Source organism: Pelodiscus sinensis, chromosome 2 (genome assembly GCF_049634645.1).
Source record: "Pelodiscus sinensis isolate JC-2024 chromosome 2, ASM4963464v1, whole genome shotgun sequence".
NCBI classification, from domain to species: Eukaryota; Metazoa; Chordata; order Testudines; family Trionychidae; genus Pelodiscus; species Pelodiscus sinensis.
Window position 1 is genome coordinate 250726618 of NC_134712.1, and position 20849 is coordinate 250747466.

Genomic DNA, 20849 nt, shown 5'->3' on the forward strand with positions numbered 1-20849 from the left:
GAAGAAACGCATGTGAAACAGCAATGGTGTAGATAGGTTCTCCCCGCTAACTTCGTCCCCATGTTTTCCCATTTATTGGGTCCAGTCTCAACACCGTCCTTGAGCCACATCGGTAGTTCTCTTTCATTTGGACTAATTCGCTTTCTCCGTCTGGTTCATCTGCACTTGTTTGTAACATGCATTATTGAAACTAACTTGACCTACTTTTCACAGGCAGCTCCCAAGCAAGCAAAAAAATGACAGGCCCTGTTCTCACAACGGTTCTTGTTCCGACGGGGTCTGATCAAGAGCAAATTCACGGGCGTTCCACATCCAGCAGCTTCGGCACCAGACCGATGGTCTATATGTGGATGTCCTCCGATGTTGACACAGCACGCTTGATAGTCCTATGAATGATCATGTTGTTTCTAGACCCTGCTACACCTTTTCCTTTCCAGTCTCTTAAATCACCCCTCTTACCTGCCTCTCCCCACCCCTTGCAATCGGTTGGTTTTTGCATGTGTCTCAATTTTTTTCGTTCTGAGAATTAGGAACTGGAAAAAGAGGCAGAATAATTATATAAACAGAAATGTCAGCTCTTGGGGAAGCCACTTCCTCTTCCTTTCAGTAACACTGCTCTCTTGATTGTTCCTGAGCGCTGTGGGCAACAGAAACACGTCTTAACTCTGGATTTACGATGAGCATTTAGCAGCCCACGCTTAAAGACGAGTTGAGTGCTAGTTAGTGTTCTATCCTTATTCGTCAGTACTGTTAACTCTTAATCACAGTATGCATCGGGTGGCAGGTGAGGTGACGCTTACAGGAAAGGACTCAAATCCTCTGAGCAAGATATAGCACTCAAGGGAGTTGACAGTTGGAAAGGGACTACGCCCACCATCATCCATTACTGTGGTAGTGGGTACCTGATAAATGGTTACAATGATAATTAATAAATGCTAGAATAATTGAGGTTACTTTGGGGACTCCATTCTTCTGCATTCTGAATTGTTTCAACACCATATACTCATAGGCTATACAGAAGAAAAGACCTTTTAACTAGCACTGGAGAAAAATAGGTTGTGGTGAACAGCTTATTGTCGGAGAAATTCGATTTTGATCAACCCAAAATTGTTCTTGAATTTGAAGCTAATTTGCTAAATAGGTTTCACCCCAAAAAATGTGTCCGGAGATTTAGGGTATGTCTAGTCCAGGGGTGGGCAATAGTTTTTGGTGGGGGAGGGGTCACTCCAAGATTTTTGGAAAGTGGTCAAGGGCTGCACTTTTCTGTGGGAGTGCAGGGGGTGGGTCTAGGATGGAGGGTGGGTAAAGAAGGGTGCACAGGATAAGGGTCTGGGGTGCAGGAGAGGGTGTGAGGTCTGGGTGAAGGAGGGGTCTGTGACCTGGGCGAGGGGATTGAGGTGCAGGATTTGGGAGGGGGTATGGGTGCAGGAGAGGATTCTGGCCTGGGAAAGGGGTTCAGGAGGGGGTGCAGGGTCTGGAAGGGAGTTGTAATCTGGGGCAGGGAGATGCAGAGGATTTGGATGGTGTTCTGGGGGAGGGAGTTGGGGGTGTGGAAGGGGCTGGGGTGCCAAAGGAAGGCTCTGTCTGGCAGGCGTTTACCTAAGTGTCTCCTCACCAGCAGCCCTGTAGCACCCCACAGGCTGCACTCCTCCTCCTCCCCCCCCCCCCCCCCCGACAGCTTGAAACTGCAGACTGCTCCCTCTGCGTGGCGCTCAGCTCTGGGAGCAGGGTGAGGCTTCCGCTTCCCATGAAAGATGGGGAGAAGCGCACACGAGTGTTATTTACCCTTTCCCGCACTACGGATACTAGAGATCACCCAAATAAATGAATAAGCAGCAAGTTTAATGCAAGCAAGGGAATGTGCTTTTCCCCAGCTAACCTGTGGAACTCATTGCAGTAGGATGTTGTGATGACAAAAGTATAAACGGGTTCCATGTCTTTCCATGAGAAGTGCATGTCTGGCTGCTTTTTGTGCCTTGCCAATTGTGCCCCAGTGTCTGTATATGTTTGTACAGCACCTAGCACAACAGACCCCCATCCTGACTGGGTGCGATTGAAATATAGCTAAGAAAGTTACAGTTGAGCAAGGCACAAGTGTGCAAAAATCTTGAGTCGTTTATTTAAAAAAGCAACATTTTTAAAATATACATGTAGGTTCTTTTTAGTTGCTTTTTTGTCTTTGAACTTTTATAACACAGCCTATCAAGCTTTTTCTCCACAACCAGAAGGGCTGTTAACTTTTTTTTTTAATGAAACCTTTGGTTTCCACATAATCCCAGGATTCCAGATGCTGGTGCTTTAGGGAAAGCACCAAGCATTGCTAGGTATGCTACATTCAAGAGTTGGCAACACCAGTAGCACCTAACAAAGTCGAGGTAACGTTATTTCTCTCTTGCTCTGTCAGTTGCTCTGGAGTATTTTAAAGTTTGAACTCTTTGTTCTGCCTTGCAAGCTTATGTTTCCTGGTACAGCCGGTCGCTGTTTATGTAAAGACGTTAGTCAAACAATAAGGACCATAAGGTGCAATGTGTGAGCATCATTCATGTCGTCATTTCCTTAGCTTTGAGTTCCTGGCGTTCTCCTTTATTTGAAAGCTTCAGGGGGTAGCCGAGTTAGTCCGTACAGGATACATTTAAAAAACAACAAATGGTCTGGTAGCACTTTACAGACTTGGGAGCACCAGTTGCTATGTCCCTGACAACAGCTCAGTTGCTAAAACATGTAAATGGTATCATGAGCTTTCGTGGGCACAGCCCACTTCTTCAGATGACCTGAGTTTTATTTATTTGAGTTTCCTCCAGACATATGCCAACCTGGACAAGTGCTTTGGACTGTGTGGTTGGAGATTGGCAACTATATAAGGAAAGCCAGTCATGCTGTAACGTGATTTAAAAGTGTTTCTCAACACATGGGCTGAGATCAGGCCTCAGAAGTGACAGGAAGGCAAAGTGTGTGCAACTATAATTCAATGAAGATAAGAAAGTAAAAGTCTTATGTGAGAGCTACTTAGAGGAGGCTCAGAATGAGTCAAGCCACTCCCTCTGCTGCTGGAGCTTCTGAAAGTCAGGCAACGCCTTTACTTCATATTTGTTTTTAACTCTGGACCTCTGGGAGGCAATCAGCAGTCTACTAAACTGATGCACGAGTCAGGCCACCTGATAACGTCAGTTTGTCCCTATGCCGAGTAGTTCATAAGGCAGCAGTGAAGATGCTAGCCTGACACATCCCTCCCTTTCCGTCCCCCCCCCCCATTCAGCAGCAGTTCCTGAGGGCTTGTCTCCACTACGCCGGGGATCACTGCTGCAGCAAACAATTCACCGGCCATTGATTCATCGCGCCTGCTCAGGCATGCTAAATCAATTTCCAAGCACTCTCCCGTCAATGCCAGTACTCCACCAGGACAAGAAGAGTAGCCAGCATCCACGGGAGAGCAGCCCCCGCTGATGTTACCACACTCAAAACACGGCGGTAACTACGTCAACTTCAGCTACGCTATTTGCCATAGGTCGACGGTGGGGTTAGTGTAGACAAGGCCTTAGAGATATGTGAGTCCTATTTCCCTTCCTCACAGGGGAGTTGGAGGCTAAATTAGTTACTCTTAGTTACATTCTAATTTCTGTCACTCCCAATTAGCCTGAGCACCATGTGCCTGCCATGCATCAGTTCACTTCCATACGTAGTCAATGGCTTCTGGATGTTCTTCGAGGCCTTTGGCTTTATTAGCCATCATCTGTGTATGGAACAGAAATGACATTAGAAGAATGACCAGGTCCCAGCTCATCTTCTCCATCACCACCATGCAGTGACTTCATTTTGCCAAGACCTTACTCGATAGAGTCACACAAGGTTCTTGACTTCCTTGCTCTTTCTCGTTTCCTCTGGTCATTAACCTTGAGTAGTGGGCACTGGTGATACTAGCATGTACGACTCTTTCATTTCCTTAGTATTCTCATCTTCCCACCCCTGTAGATTCTTCTGTCTGATGTCCCATTCACCTGCCCCTCGTATCAGATCCCATCTGAAAATGCTCTTTGCCTATGTGTTGGCTTTCCACGTACCTCCATAGAATTAGATTGGTTTCTTTGTTCAAGCCAACTCTCATATATTACTCCTCCGGCATCTTATTGTTCCTCTCCTTGTGACACCCAATCCCAAACAGGGATTCAAACTACAGGAATTCAGTGCCCCTGAATCAGGATGGGACCGATCCCTAAACACTTCTGTATGCATTATGGGAAATCAGCTGAAGAGTCCTGGATAATAGAAGCAGAAACGGCATGCATAATGAATCTACTGTGGGTGAATCAGTGGTTGCTCTTTCCCTGAACCACAGAATCATTAAACCACATGGTAAGAAGAGGCCACAAAAGTCATCTAGTCCTGTGGCTTTCAACCTACCCAGACTAATGAGCCGTTGGCAGGAGTCTGATTTGTCTTGTGTGCCTCCAAATTCCACCTCACTTAATAAAGACTTGCTTGCAAAATCAGACATAAAAATAGAAACCTATTCCTGCACACTGCTACTGAAAAATTGCTGATATTCTCATTTTTCCCATATAATTATACAATAAATCAATTGGAATATAAATGTTGTACTTACATTTCAGTGTGTCGTATATACTATACAGTGTACTGTACATACTATACAGTCATATAAACAAGTCATTGTCTGTGTGAAATTTTAGTTTCTATTGACTTTGCTAGGGCTTTTATGTAGCCCGTTGTAAAACTAGGCAAATATCAAGGTGAGTTGGTGTATCCCCTGGAAGGCCTCTGTGTATTCCCAGAGATACACATTCCCCTGGCTGAGAATCACTGACCTAGTCCACACACACACACACACACACACACACACACACACACACACACACACACACACACACACACACACTTTTTTGTGTCTAAACCAACCTCCTTTTTAAAAAAAAAAATCCAGTGAAGGAGAATCCACCATTCCACAGTCTCGCTAGGCATCTGTTCAGTTGTTCTACTGTTCTTACATTAGGACATTTTTCCTGAGATTTAATCTAAATCTGCTCTGCTGTAGTGTGGTTTGAACCCAATGCCTCTTGTCCTGCCCTTTGTGGCAAGAAAGAACAACTTTTCTCCATCTTTCTTAAGTAGGGTTGCCACGTAGACCCCGCCAAAAAACTGGACACACTTGATCGTGGGGGGGGGGGAAGCAGATTTGGGGTGGGAGGTGTCCTGGGGCCACGGGGCTAGACGGGAGGAGAGGGGGACAGGAAGCAGAGCTGGGGGAGGGGTCGGGGACCGCGGGGCTGGACGGAAGGAGAGGGGGCCCGGAGGAAGGGGGGCGGGAGCAGACCTGGCGGGGGGTTGCAGCCACTGGCCACAGCCGGAGTCCTTCATGCCATGCCCCCAGCAGGCACTCCCTCTAGTTGTGAGCAGAAGCCGGGCGGGGGCAGAGGAGGGGCTGGGAGTCACTCCCCCCGCCTGGCTTCTGCATGCAACCAGAGGTTCCCAGCTGGGAAGCGGGGCTGCGATTGGTACTGGGAGCCTCTGGTCATGTGCAGAAGCCGGGTGGGGGGAGTGTCTAGGAGTCCGGGCCCCTACCCCACCCCACCTGGCTTTTGCGTGCGACCACAGGCTCCCAGCGCCAATCGTGGCCCTGCCTCCCAGTCGCTCCCCCGCCCCCGCCCCCGCCCCCGCCAGGCTTCCGTCCGGCGCCTAGCCGGGAATTCAGAAAATACCAGACATTGCATGTCTGGTATTTTCTGAATTTTTCTACTAGACAGATGGTGCAAATACCGGACTGTCCGGTAGAAAACCAGACACCTGGCAACCCCATAACTTAAGGCAGCCTTTCTAGTGTTTGAGGGCCACTATCACATCCCCATCAAACACCTCTCTTCTCTTTCAGATGTAACTCTTTCTTTGCCTTGCCTTACTTAATGTGGTGCCTACATGCTCAGGCTGTTCCCATGGATGCTTCCTTGGTGACATGCCCGTCCTTCCATTTCCCTTTTGGTTTTTAGAGAGCTAAAAAGTTCCTTGGGCAGCCATATTGGCCTTGGGTGGCTGCTCTTATCTTTCCTCTGCATTAGAATGGCTTGATACTGAGTTCCTAGTATTGCACCTTTCAGCTTCATAATGGCATGCAGCCGGAACTCCTCGGGTTGTGACTTCTGTCCTGCCTCCTAAACTGAACTGCATTAGTTGTGGTCAGTAATTGCATTAGAGACTGCCAACACATCCTGGAACTGCAGAAAGTAGGTTCATTAGGTAGCTCTCTTCCCTCTAATTCCATCCAGGTTCCTGTCCATCAGTGAGGTTCTAATGAGTGCTCGGTCTCTAGAGGTCTTCAGGAGAAGATAGAAAAATTGATTTCAAAAAGCTTATCCGAAAGATAAAGGTCTAAAGTGCCCTGAGGTAGTAGGTCAAATATCATCATGGATTAGTAAAAGGCAAGAGTAGGACCAGTTGGTTGCTTTCCAGCTCGGTCAAGGTTACTAGAGGGAAGCCCCAGGGTTCTGCATGGCAGCTGATGTTTAAACTACTTGTTAATGATGTGGAAAATAGGGCTGAGCAGCAAGACAGCAACATTGGCAGATGACACAAAATTATACGGAGAGACACAGTGGGTAAGAAAATATCTTTTATTGGACCGACTACTGCTGGTGAGGACGACAAGTTTTCAAGCTTACAGGGAGGTCTTTCGGTGTGGGAAATGTATTCAGAGTGTCGCTGTTAAATACAAGGATTGTTTAGCAGAAGTAATGAACGTATATTTCAAGGGACCATTTTAGTCATGCAAGGAAAGGAAGGGATGCGAGGGGAGAAAGTTGATTCGGGGAGTGGTTAGTGGGTTATAGATGGTTGTAATAAGCCATAACTCCACTGCCTCTGGTCACTCCATGATTTTTATCAGAGGGGTAGCCGTGTTAGTCTGAATCTGCAGAAGCGATGAGGAGTCCTGTGGCACCTTATAGACTAACTGAAGTGTAGGAGCATAAGCTTTCGTGGGCAAAGACCCACTTGCATCTGACGAAGTGGGTCTTTGCCCACGAAAGCTTATGCTCCTACACTTCAGTTAGTCTATAAGGTGCCACAGGACTCCTCATCGCTTCCATGATTTTTATTTTTGAGCAGTTATGAATATAAGCTCTGAGGCATGTCTTTTGAAAGGAATGCTGATACCACGGAACATGCTCTGAGGACAAACTTCAGGACATACATGTTAACACACTCAAAAACAAGGACACTCCATGAAAGACCAAGCTCTCCATAGACCAGGACATGCCAACTCAAAGTCACTCCTGATCAAAGTGACTCCAGAACAAAAGATGTAAAATCTGCAGACCTATCTCCACTGCTACAGCGACCAACCTCCACCACATCTTTCAAATTTGAAGGATCCTATCCATCTGGTGTACCACATACAGTGACATAAATGTCCCACGAACAACTGTGTGGGTGCAACCAATCACTACATGCTTGAATGAACTCACACAGGAAAATGCTGTGACCAGTGGTGAACACTTTTCATAAGGTGACACTCTGTGGTTGACCTCTCAGTCCTCATCCTCCAAGGAAACATATACAACATAGGGGGAAAGAGAGCTCAGTTGTTTGAGCAGTCACCTCCTAAACTGAAGGTTGTGAGTTCAATCCTTGAGGGGGCAAATCTGTCAGGGATTGTACTTGGTCCAGTCATGGGTGTAGGGGATTAGACTTCATGACCTTTCAAGGTCCCTTCCAGTTCTAATGTTTTATGATTCTACATCTTCAAAAGGATGAGCCTAAGGGCTTAAATTCACCCCTTTGCTAGACACTAAGGCTGCGTCTAGACTGGCATGATTTTGTGCAAATACTTTTAATGGAAAAGGTTTTCCGTTAAAAGTATTTGCACAAGAGTGCGTCTAGACTGGCATGTGCCTTTGCGCAAAAGATTTGCTTTTGCGCAAAAACATCCGTGCCAGGGTAGACGCTTTCTTGCGTATGAAAGCTCCGATGGCCATTTTAGCCATAGGGCTTTCTTGTGCAAGAAATTAACTTGGCTGTCTACACTGGCCCTCTTGCGCAAGAATACTTGCACAAAAGGGCTTATCCCTGAGCGGGAGTGTCAGAATATTTGCGCAAGAACCACTGGTTTTGTACAGTACAAAGTCAGTGTTCTTGTGCAAATACTTGCGGCCAGTGTAGACAGGCGGCAAGATTTTGCGCAAACACGGCCGCTTTTGCGCAGAATCTTGCCAGTCTAGACACACCCTGACAATGGTGGACTAATGGAAATACTGCAAGTATGGCTTATTACAGCAATCTGTCACCCACTACCAACCTCTCGTTCTCCCCTCCCTGTGTCTTTCATTCCCCCTTCCCATGATTGGAAGAGTGTTAATGACCCCCTCACCTTGAAAGGCCTCTTGAAATATGTGCTCACTACTTATGCTAAAAAATTGGTTCTACTTTGCGTCACTGTTCCAGCTCTAACATGCTGGGTACATTTGAAAAAGAGCTCTGTGAGTTTGAAAGTTTGTGTCTCGCACCATAGGCACACCCTCTATGGGGGGGAAATTAGCGGGTACTCCGATATCCCAGCTCCCTCTCTGCCCTCCCACTCACAGCAAAACAGCTTTTTTGTGGCATTTGGGACCCTCCAGGAGGAAGAGGAAGGAGCAATGATGCTGCACACTCACAGGAGCAGGCAGGGGCTTTGGAGAGGGGATGGGGCAGAGCAGAGACAGGAAGAGGTAAGGTGGAGACTTGGGGAAAGGGGAGGAGTGAAGGTGCAGGGGAAGGAGTCTATCACCGGGTGGCCAGAGGAGAAGTCGGTGCCTATGTGTGTCTCCAACAAAAGTTGATCCAATGAAAGATATGACTTCATCTGTCTTGTCTCTCTAATACCCTGGGACCAACAGGGCTACAACAATGCTAGATAAAATAGCACGTAGGAACTGTGAGGAACTTGAAAGGCTATGTCTACACAGTCTACAGCAGAGAGTTTCCTAGGTTGGGTCAACACGCTCAGGCTTGCACTGCTGTGAGGAAAAATAGCTGTGTGGACCTTGTGTCGCAGGGTAGAGCGTGGGCTCTGAATGAGCATCATGGTGGCCGAAGAAATCCATCGTGGACAAATGCCACGTTACTGCACCTTGGAACTACTGGTGTGCTTTGCTGGGTTCCCAACGGTAACCCCTCAGAAAAGGTCTTGATGGGTACTGCGGACACCTCAATGGAGACTTTGTCTTAAAGTTCAGTGGTGCTCAAAGAAACAACTTAAGGAAGGCACATAAGGGATGGGATGGTCATTTGGTCAGTATGACAAAGGCTGTAAAACACACAAAGGGAAGCACTTCTTCACACCATGCACAACCAACCTTTGGAACTCATTGCCGGAGGATCTTGTGAAGGCCCAAAATATCACTGGGCTAAAAAATGAATTAGATAGGGTTGTGGCGGATAGACCATCAATGGCCATTTGCCAATAGGGTCAGGGATGCAGCCCCATCCACTGGGGTCCCCTTAACATTTGAGTACCTGAGACTAGCACTGGATGACAGGGATTGGTCATTTGATAATGGCCCTGTTCTGTTCATTCCTTCTGAAGCATTTGGCACCATCCACTGTCAGAAGACAGGATAGTGGGTGAGAAGGGTCGTTGAGTCTGAATCCCTGATCATTCTTAGGTTCTTATGTCACACTGCGACATCTTTGGTTCATAACCCACCATAGCCCCTCAAAGTTTTTTCAGAAACTGTTTCCCAGGATAGCGTGTCCCACCAGGTATGTATAGCCTGCACCCTTTGTTCCCAGATGCATACAGTTGCTTTGAGCTGTATTAAAACACATATTGTTTGCATGTGCTCAGTTTTCCAAGCAGTCCCCATTACTCCGTATGCATGACCTAGCCTCCTCCTCATTTACCCCTCCCGCAAACTTGTGTCATCTGCACCAGAGGCGGACTGGCCCAGCGGGATACTGGGAATTTCCCGGTGGGCCGTCGTATCCACCCGTGACGGGCCACCTTTGTGGTGCACGGAGCCTGACCTGCCACTTGTGCTGTGTGCCAGACGTGACGCAGGGAAAGGGGGCGGAGCTTGAGGGGCACGCAGGGGTGACATCATAGGAAGGGCTGTTCCCAGGCCTATTTTGATTGCCCGTCTGCTCCTGATCTGCACACTTGGTTAGTGGTGATTTTATGTTTTTCCTCCAACTCATTGATTAAAAAAATGCTAATCCCTGTGGAAACCCGCTGGAAACAGACATTGCTTGTGCCACACAAGAAGTTGAGTGGTGAAATATTTGGTTAAATTCCCATTGACATCAGTGGTGTCCGAATTTCGCCTACTGGGCTTAGGTCAAGCACCATGCATGGAAATCTATCTTGCAAGCAGTGGCTGCTCTGATACTTAGCACAAAGGTAGGGGCCCACGGACAGTGCCATTTCTCACATGCGATGTCCTAGTTCGATCTGATGTCCCATTGATCATTCCATCTCGGTTTCCAAGTGAGGTGACTGGAATTATGGTGCAGGACTGCCTGCGAGAGCATTGCATTCTGGGATCTGGAGCCTTCCCAGGTGGTTATAAAGATGCGAGTGGTTTTAGCAGGCTGCTTCAAATTAGGTGTGGCTCTCCAGCTGCTAGCCAATTGCCAGTGCTCCTCCCGGTGGGTTAAGCTTTATGCCTTCCTGGTCTCAGCAGGGTGTACGGCATAGGGTGTTGCAAGGAATATTGTGTAACAACCTGCTTAACCTCTAACTTTAAATTCCTCTATGTCGGTCAGCTCAGAACCCTGCAGCTGTGATGGAAAGTATTTTTATGAAGACAGTTAAGCAGCTGGAACACATACACAAATCCTGTCTCGCAACAGCCCCCTGGAAAATCAGTGGCTGGGGGTTGATTTAAGATGCAGTTTGCGGTTCTCTTCCAATAAATTCAACCTTCCTAAAGCCTCCATTCTCAGTCATTAAATGCAGCTAGCAAATCCCCACCCCTTTCTCCTCGGGCTTGGTTAACTTCTCCGATATACGCACTCTGCTGAGATTCGCTAAAGGGCTCCACTGTCCATCGGGTGGATTCACTAGTGTCTCAGATTATGACTGAAGCGAAGAGCTGAATCCAAATGAAAACAAAGATAGTGTTCAAAGTCTACAACAGCCTGTGGGGCAGACCCGCCCCCTCTCCTCCCCCCCCCCCCCCCTAGCAAGTCTGTCCACCCCCAATCAAAATCCAGCATGTACTCTCCTAGGCAAAGATTTTTTTCTGAGTGCAACCAAAATCTTTTTTGTGGGCTTTGAATTATGACTGCAGCATACATTCTCCGTGGCTATCGTACCATAAATTGCCTAACAGGTAGCTCGAAACATGAGTCTGGTCCCTTAAAGATGCCACTTTTGGTCTTCAAAAGGAGTCAGAATCATTTCACACAAAGCCTGATGCTAAGCAATTCTATGAATTCCAGTTTTAAATATAGAAAATCTGGGAACTTTTTGAGTGCCGTGGCATTGCTTTGAAAGAAGAGACTGGGAGATTATTTGGGCTCTGACTTGCCTTTCTAAAGAGTTTTGCTGCTTTATAAAGAAACAAAAGAGGAATCGTCAGTTAATAATGGAGTCACGTAGCCATGTAGATTAAGCAAGTTTTGTTCCGTTAAAAAGAAAGAGGCGATTCTTTTTTTTTTTCTGGTGGCAGAATAAGAATGTATCAAGTGTACCTTATCTCTTGCCAACAGCTTTGTGTGTCTTGGCCTCTCTTTTGGAGTTAATTGCATCTTTTGAGTCAAATCTTTTCAAATAATTTGAAGCTATTTCAAATTAGCTTCATTTATGGATTGAGCCGGGCAGGTGCCTGAGTTTGGAAATGTTACTTTTTAAAGGGGAAAGGCACAAATGACCACAGGTCACTTTGCAGGTCATTTCAGTGGAAAATGCACAGTCAGGTCCTTGGCTTGCATCGCAGGCTCGCTTTATCAAGAGGCAATCTAATGTTGTTGCTGGAGGACGGGATGGGAATATTGAGTCCCAGTATCCTTCCTGCGATGGAAGTCTTGGCCACATTTGCAAGCGTTCACAAATGTTGCGAGGCACCACTTTTGGGTGTACAAGCCAAAAGTCGCTCCACTCATGGTTGGAAAATCTTAGCAGGAACATTGTAGGCAGCACCCGGGGGACAGCGCCTCCTAGTGTTTGACTCCACCTAGCAGCTCAGAGCATAGTTTGTGCATACCTGCAGCTGATGAGTGAAACACCATAGTCACCCCACTTCTCCTTGGTTTGGTTCTCCGACCACTTTGCAGAATGCTCTGTACTAGTTTCCGTGAACTCCCAGTTGAGTAAGGGATGGTGCAAGTGTAACCCACACACCTAGTGTGGTTACTGAGCAATGCAAGTGGCACCTAGACCACAGCAATAGTTAAGATCAAGAGACCTCTACAGCATGGGCTGGGAGCCAGCTGGCTTTTAGCTAAGAGGGTAGAGGCTCCTATAGTCAGCTCCCAAAGTCTCAGGTTCAAATCCACCTTGGTGGCAGTTACACAAGGATGTTGCATTCCTCAAAGCTGCAGGTTATTTGGGGCAAGCTACTCTCTATTCAGCAAGTGTGTAGATTAGCAGGAAAAGTGTCTGTTCTCGGTGTCAAAGGAGATGAGCTCCATTCTGGCCCCTGGTCCCTGTAAGCTGTGTGCTGGTGCAGCTGCTGAGGAAAGAGTCCAATGTTGCCCAGCTAATTAGCAGAGCGCCCACAGCTAGGTTTTGTCACAGGCAGAGCTGTTTGTGTAGATTCCTGTGTTAGGAAGAGTACTATCTATTGACTTTGATTCTTATCTGCTTCCTTTTAACTACCCAATCTTCAGGTGCTTACTCTGCCTTCCTGTTTTTCCCTTTGATTTTCCATACCCTCTGCTCCTTGTTTCCTGCTCCCTTCCTTTTTTTCCTCCCCCTCCTCCCCTTTCTCTCCTATTTATTTTGGGTCTGTGCATCCTAAACTCCAAACTCCGGTCATCTGAAGAAGTGGGCAGGGCCCATGAAAGCTCATGATCCCATCGACATGTTTTGTTAGTCTAGAAAGTGCTACCAGACCATTTGTTGTATTTTAAGTTTATTTTTATTAAGCCACCGAAAGCTTTCGGGGCATTAGAATGGGCCGTGTTATTGTTGCTACTGATCCTCGGCAAAGGTGTCCATCCAGGGGAAAGTATCTTTGTGTGGGGGCCCATCCACTGGGACCCCCTTCTTGACACTCCTGCTCTTGCACAAAACAAGATCTGGCTAAGGCAGAAGTTTGTAGAGTAAAACTGAACTTTGGAGCACGTTTGTAAGCGAGGAATGATAAAGCAGTATGGACAGGCTCGAGGGAAATCTAGGTCTGGATTTTCCTTGCTGTAGGTCAGCATAGATCCACTGAGCTATCCCTTTTATATAGCAATGGGGACTCTTCCCCCCCTCTTCACCCCCATTGCTAAGTGTCTGATCTAAAACTCACTGGTCTCAATGGGCTTTGGAGCCTGTATTATTTCAGCCCACAGCTCCTAACAGGTGTATACATTGTTCTGTGGGTTACAGCTATTGACTAGATTGGTAGCCAGAGAACTCCATACGAAAAGTTGCCTGTGAAATGGTGGATTCCTCCTCACTCTGAATGTGAAACTGTCCAGAGAGAGCCCTCCCTCCGCAGACAGAATGGCTGATCACAACGTGACATTGGAACTGTTCTGAGGCTTCTGACTCTCTTATCTTTTTAATACAATCTTCCTATTCCGTTGTTAAGATCTATAAGAGGATCACTCGGATGGTGCTTACCGAGAAAACCAGCAGCCCTCACATTGTGACAGTGGCAATAGGTAGCCAAACAGGACTTGGAGGCAGGAGGGATGCAGGCTGATATTTTCAGGTTTTTTTTTCAGATTTACTTTTTTTTTCCCCCTTCCCTCTGTAGCAGACCCCAAGCCACATCACTGCATGTCTCACTGGTTTCCCATGACAATCCTGCGGGTGTATTTAATTGCAAGCACATATAGAAGTGGTTTTCTTTTTCCTGCCGCAAGCAGCAGCCTGCACAATAATCTCCTGACAGCTGATGGGACCTAAAAGGAAGGAATACCCTCATCACACAGAGCTGCCGTCATGGCATGATTTTACATTGACTGCACTGCAGCGAAAGCTGGATTCTGAGCCACAGGAACTCAGAAAGTTCCCCTCTGCTTTCCTGCTCGGGACTTTGCAGTGGCTGCAGGAGAAGCAGTCCACAAAGAATCCATCCCAGGTTTTACATGAGACTGCACACAAGTGCTGAGAAGGGACAACAGGGAGCTGTGAGTTGTCTGGAGCTGGAAGGTGCAATTTCCAGCTTGGGCAGACACACCCAGGCAAGCTCTGATGGAGCTAGTGTGCTCAAAAGGAGCAGGACAGCTGCAGCAGCACATGCAGCCCGAGAGGCAAGGAGGCAGGGTACATCCCAAAGGCTTCAGATGAGATAGTACCGTTCCCACCGGCCATGCTGCTGCAGCTGCTCTCGTATTTCTAAGGCACTAGCTTGGTCACATTACAGCTTTTGGCTCCAGCATATGCATAACCCTGAGCGAGTCCATGCTGGATTTATCCAAGAAAGTGGTTTATTCTTTAACAGCAAATAGGTATATCTAATAGAGCAGGAAAGGACCTTGAGAGGTCATCAAGTCCACTCCCTTGCCCTCACAGCAGGCCCAAGTACCATCTCTGACAGATTTGCCTTAGATCCCTAAATGACCCCCTCAATAATTGAACTCACAACCCTGGGCTTAGTAGGCTCATACTCAAACCACTGAGTTCTCCCTCCTTCCTGGTTAGCCACCCTCTTTCTGTTTGTCCCCAATGTCTATAGTAATATTTTCAGGTATATCTTAACCAATCATTCTACTGACATTTAACTAACCAATCTTAACACAATGTCTCATGATTATCTAACCAATTATAGCCCACCACCTTAAATGGTAAACACCCAGCAAAATTAATTACACAAGGGATAATTAAATAAACAATAGAGAGATGGGGAGTGAAGATGGAAAGCTTATCAACCTTTGTATCAGTGACTGGCTTGGAATGTATTTTCCTAGCTAAAGAACAAGGCCTCAGACAGATAGACTCTGATATTGATCCTTTGTTCTTATACCCCTGTAACTAGTAAAATGGTAGGAACACACCTAAATTCTTAAAGTATAGGCTTTTACAGGCAGGCCTGAATATCTATGTAACAGGAATAGTTATCCTGACCTTGTGGAGTACTGGATTGGTCTCTAAAGCCCAATTTTTAATGGTATTTAGGAATTTGCAGAGTCTAAATGTCATTTTTAAATGGAAATTAAGCACTTGAGATCTTAAATCAAGAGGATTTAATCCCCTAAGTGCCTAAATCCCTTTTGGAAATGAAATTCAGGCTCCTAAACCAGTTAGGTTTTGCCACACAGTGCAGCAATATCTATATACTTTTAAAAATCTGGGTCTAAGTGACATGTTTAAAATCGTACAGCAGCTCACTGGTAGAGCTGGAAAAAGTACCTGATTCTCACGCCTGTGCATAAACCACCAGGTATGCCTCTTCTGTATCATATTTTTAAGTTATGGCTGGCCACTCGGAACAGGATTGAGAGAGAGCCTGCTTTAAAACTCCCTTTTTACATATTTGCCGAATTCTGTCAATAGTCTTTAGAATACTAAGTACATATTGACTTAAATTCTTCAAGTGGAAATGAAATATTCATTCAACGGGAAATGTCATGGCATGCTAAGTAAATATGCAAGCCACAAATTTAGGTAGGCATATCAGTTTTCAATAAAGAAAAAAGAAAACACAACAATTAAATACTGTGATCTCTAGCTTGCAGGCAGCAAAGGCTAGGGTTGATACAAAATCACTGCAGTAGCATCATAAATGTACACAGTGTTTCAATAATTTGACTCAAGTGCCATTCCTTGCCCCAAAGTAATTATCCAAATAGTGGTATATCTGTATGATAGCAACTATTTTGGCATAGCTACGGGGTTGCAGCAGTGACACTGTAGTGCTGTACTACAAATGCTTCTTATGTTGATAGAAGGGGGTTTTCCATTACTATAAGTCAATCCACGTCTCCAAGAAGTTGTAGCTAGGTTGATGGATTTAGCCGCATCTACACCAGAGATTAGGTCAACCTAACTATGGTGCTCAGGGGGTAAACTGTTTTACATCCCTGACTGATGTAGCTAGATCCATCTAATTTTGAATTGTAGACCATGGACAAGTCTATGCTACAAAACTAAGTCGGCCAAAATTGCATCAATGTACAGCCACTGCGGTAATTGAATTGGGTTTGCACATTCACTCTACGCTCCTTGTATCAACAATGTGCATCCTCATGAGGATTTAACTGATTCAACTGCCAGTCTGCAGCATTGTGGGACACCTTCTGAAAGCCCACAACAGTGTGTTAAACAGCGCAGTTTCTACACTGACACCACATCTTCCTAACTACATTGATTTAAGTGCTAGGGCTCTTGTGGCGGTGGAGTTAGTAAGTCGGTGGAGTAGGTGAGTTACCTCAGTGTGAGCCAAACGTTAGGGTGGACATTTTCAGACTTGGATCCGTAAATGCATTTAGAACGGCTGCCATATGAAAAGAGATTAAAAGGACTTTTCATCTTCGAAGAGAGGAGATTAAGGGGGGATATTATAGAGGTCTATAAAATCATGACAAGTTTGGAGAAAGTAAATAATGAAAAGTTATTTACTTGTAGCCATAACATAAGAACTAGGGGTCACCAAATTAAATGAATAGGTAGCAAGTTTAAAACAAACAAAAGGAAGTATTTCTTCATGCAGCACACAGTCAACCTGTGGAACTCCTTGCCAGAGGATGTTGTGAAAACCAGGACAGAGTTCAAAAAAGAACGACATAAATTCATGGAGGTTAGGTCCATCAATACTTATTGGCCAGGATGGGTCGGAATGGTATCCTTTGCCTCTGTTTGCCAGAGGCTGGAAATGAGTTACATGGGAGGGATCACTTGATGATTTCTTGTTCTAGTCACTCCTTCTGGAGCACTTGGCATTGGCCACTGTGGGCAGACAGGACAGTGGGCTAGATGGACCTTTGGTCTGACCCAGTGTGGCCATTCTTATGTAGATCAACATAAGCCACCATACCTTGGCCTAACTCTAAAGTGTAAACCAGGCCCAAGAGGGGACATTACAAAGCAGTTCAGGTGAGGGAGGATGAGAGAATGAGGAGAAAAGGGGAGTTAGCCTGACAAGTGATGTGTTAATTAATTTACTCCAAACTGCATTTCCCAGGACCACATGTTAGTTCAAAGAATTCACTAACTCTCTCAATTTATAAACTGCAATTGGAATCAGTAATATGGGGAAACAAATGTCAGATTTTGCCAGTGGAGCAAGTAAACATCATAAGACAATTTGTCCTCCAGATTTTATCTTTGTTTTTAAACAAATAAAACTATATATTTTTAAAGAGTATTATTGGGTTATTCAAATTGTGAGGTCAGCTGTTCCCCAGCTTTTCCTTCCTTCAATCCTCCCCTTTGTCCTTTTGCCTACAAAACACTTGGGAATAGCTAGGCAGCTAGTGGGCAGGGGCTGCTGTTCATCACATGTTTATGGTCGTCCTCTTTTTGTCACACTGGGCTTTATCCGGCTCGTGTGTTGTACCCATTTGTTTTCTGCCATTGTAGACTGTACACGAGTCTGGCTTTTCTTATGTGTTGGTACAACACCTAGCACAATGAGACTCCTTTGAGACCTGTAGGTGCTACAGCAATAGGAAGAATTAAATAAAGTTAGGGATTTCACCTAAATTGAGAAAGTGCTGGTAATGTCAATGTACCTCTGAGTGCATGTGTGTGTGTGTGTGTGTATCCAATTCCTTATTCCTTTGTTAAATATAAGCCTTCATGCAATATATTTAGCTGTTATTGTACCTTATGAAATATACAGGGCTCAGGGTCTGTGATTCTTTACCCGATCCTTTAGACTCTCCTAAAATATAAATCACGGTTTTCAGAGTGGCCAAGTGAAAACTGCTGGAACCATCTTAATAGTGGGAATTTCCATTTTTTTTTGGATGCTTGAGCTGCGGAGCTGAGGCAGCGAATTGCCGCTCCCTAAGTGAGCTATGTAAACGTGGAGAAAGTGTTGTGGCAGGCACAGGCTCAGCTTGAATTTGTGATTTCCCAGTGGAATCTCCTCAGCGCCATTGTTGGGTAGAGTAGGGCTCTGAGGCTGCACCTGCCCTGGAAGAAAACACCTGCGGGCTGGTTGGAAGTTAGCTGGCTCAGGCAAGCGGAGCTTGGACTTGTGGGGCTAAAAATTGCTATGCGGCCATTTGGGCAGAGGGCTCTGGGATCCTGTGAGGCCTAGTGCTCGGTGTGTAGCCCAAGCCTGTACACAGCAATTTTATAACCTAACAGGCCAAGTCAGAGGATTCTGACTAGTTGCAGGTGTTAGCTGCTGTATAGATGCTGCCCAGAGTCCGTGAACAGGGAAACGTGAGGGCTGTCAATCAATGACGCCTAAACAGACAGCTAGCCCTGTTTAAGGCAGACAGGCGCAAAGCTGCCTGTTCTGAGCCATATTCCTCTGACGGCCCGTCGGTTACTTGGCTATTTCTCCTAAACTCTCATCACTTGGTTCAATCTGATCTTTTTGACTTGGCTCTGAGGAATGTCTTTAGCGGTAAATGTGCTGTCGATGGTCAAACTCTCTTTGTTTCTCTCTCTCTCTGCCATTTCTGTAGGCATCAAGCATGTCGCCTGAGTGCTCCATCGTGCTGGAGATCGAATACGAGCGGGAGAAATGTCTGGAGGACACCAGCCTGGAGAATCAGACTACAGGTAAGGGGTGGATCTTTGCAGTGACCAGCTTGCCGAGTCCATGTTCCCTGCTCCTCTCTAGACATAGAAGGCCCAAAGCTCTTGCATTCATAGAATCCTAGGGTTGTCAAGCCGGGACTTAAAAACCTCTAGGGATGGAGATTCCACCACCTCCCTAGGTAACCTGTTCCAGTGCTTCATCACCCTCCTAGTGACATCGTTTTTCCTAATCTCCAATTTAGACCTCCCTCACTGCAACTTGAGACCATTGCTCCTCATTCTGCCACCTGCCACCACTGAGAACAGCCTCTCTCCATCCTCTTTGGACTGTCCCCTCAGGTAGCTGAAGGCTGCTCTCAAATCCCCCCTCACTCTTCTCTTCTGCAGACTAAATAAGCCCAAATCCTTCAGCCGTTCCTCATAAGTCATGTGCTCCAGCCCCCTAATCATTTCTGTTACCCTTCACTGGACTTTCATCTTTTCTGTATTGGGGGCTCCAGAACTGGATGCAATATTTCAGATGGAGCCTGAGCAGTGCCAAATAAAGGGGAATAATCACTTCCCTAGATCTGCTGGAAATGCTCCTAGTAATGCCACACCCCAATATGCCGAAATACGGTGTGGTGTGGAGTTTGAGTATATTGGCCTCCCATAGTACGCTAGCTGCTTAAAGAAGCAGGAATTAGTCCAGTGGGCTTCACTTGTCTTCCTGGAGCGCCTCGCTCAAGTCGCCAAACCTGTTCTCACGATGAAAAGAGCAGCACCCTGCATGCCCACAATGAACAATGGGATCATTGTGGAAGGGTGGGGAGTGGAAAGAAGAGTACCTGGCATGGAATTCACCTCTTGCAGTGTCTGTTGGAGCCTGTGAAGTCATCCGGGTGTCAACGGCTTCCTTTGCCGCTGGGGCTGCCACCTGAAACTCTGCTGTCCCTGCTGAAAACTCCTTTCTGTCTCTCCCTGTCTGGCCCTGGCCCTTCGTGAGGCTAATGCCAGAATGTGACATTCCGCACACGGATTTGCTATATAAAAATGTACACCACATGCCCGGGTCATCCTGGGCCTCGCTCCACTGACTTCAGGGATGAATTTGGAGTCTGCCGACACCCGCTCAGGTTTTCGCTAATACTGGAAACATTAGAAAACCACAGAGCGGATAAGGCCTCTACTGAGCCATGGGCCACACCAGTGTCTGTAGTTATTAGCGAGACCCACCAGAGAAGGTGGGGGGCAAAGCGAGCAACTGCCCTCGAGCTCAGCAATTCAAAAGGGCCCGAAGCTCCTCGCTGCTACTGCCACTGCTGCCCAGAGCCTGGGGTGGCGCACTCCAGCAGCCTCTGCCCCGCCCCTTCTGCCTGAGGCCACGCCCTTTCTGGGAGTGCGGAACACCCCCTCTCCCCCATTGTCCCCAGGGCCCAGCAATTCTGCTGGCCGCCCTGCTAGGACAGCGTCTGAGATCACAGGGTGTGTGCAGCGTGTAGTGTTTTCATCTACACAGCGTGCCTGCATTGGGAGTGCATGTGGAATACTAGTATGCCTGCTTGGCATGGCAGGAGAGTGGGCAAGTAACTGATTTGCTGCTCTGCTGTCTGGTCTGAAAAATGGAAAAACATTTCAGGCCAGGTCAAAGCAATTGTTCCAGGTGTTTGTAATAAAAATGAAGGAAATGTAGGACTTGAGTCACAAACCACTGCTAGAGAGGAACCTCAAGGCTCTGTGGCTATGGCCTGGGACCTGTTGATTTGAGTCTGTACTAGAGAGCAGGGATTTGAACTTGGCTCTCCCAGGGGCTCTCAAACTTCCCAGATGACAGTGCCCCTGGCAGGGATCTGATTTGTTTGGCGTACCCCAAGTTTCACCTCACTTAAGCACTACTTGCTGGCAAAATCAAACATAAGTACTAGGGCTGCCAAACGGTTTCAACAAAAATACCGGACACGCTTGACATTACATCACAATCGACTTTACATCTTATTTAGAAAATACTGGACATTTCTATTTTCTCACTTTGTTTCCTGAACAGAAAGCTCAAATACTGGACTGTCTGGTT

General features: G+C 46.5%; 1 protein-coding gene across 2 annotated transcripts in view; it reads left to right on the forward strand.

Annotated features, from left to right (window-relative positions):
- LOC102460507 (vasoactive intestinal polypeptide receptor) overlaps nucleotides 1–20849 on the forward strand; it is a 169498-nt gene that overhangs the window by 27630 nt on the left and 121019 nt on the right. For both annotated transcript variants that reach the window (XM_075922882.1, XM_075922883.1), the window contains exon 2: nucleotides 18724–18820. In XM_075922882.1, coding sequence (XP_075778997.1) covers nucleotides 18724–18820 — 97 coding nt within the window. The remainder of the gene's footprint in view (nucleotides 1–18723; nucleotides 18821–20849) is intronic.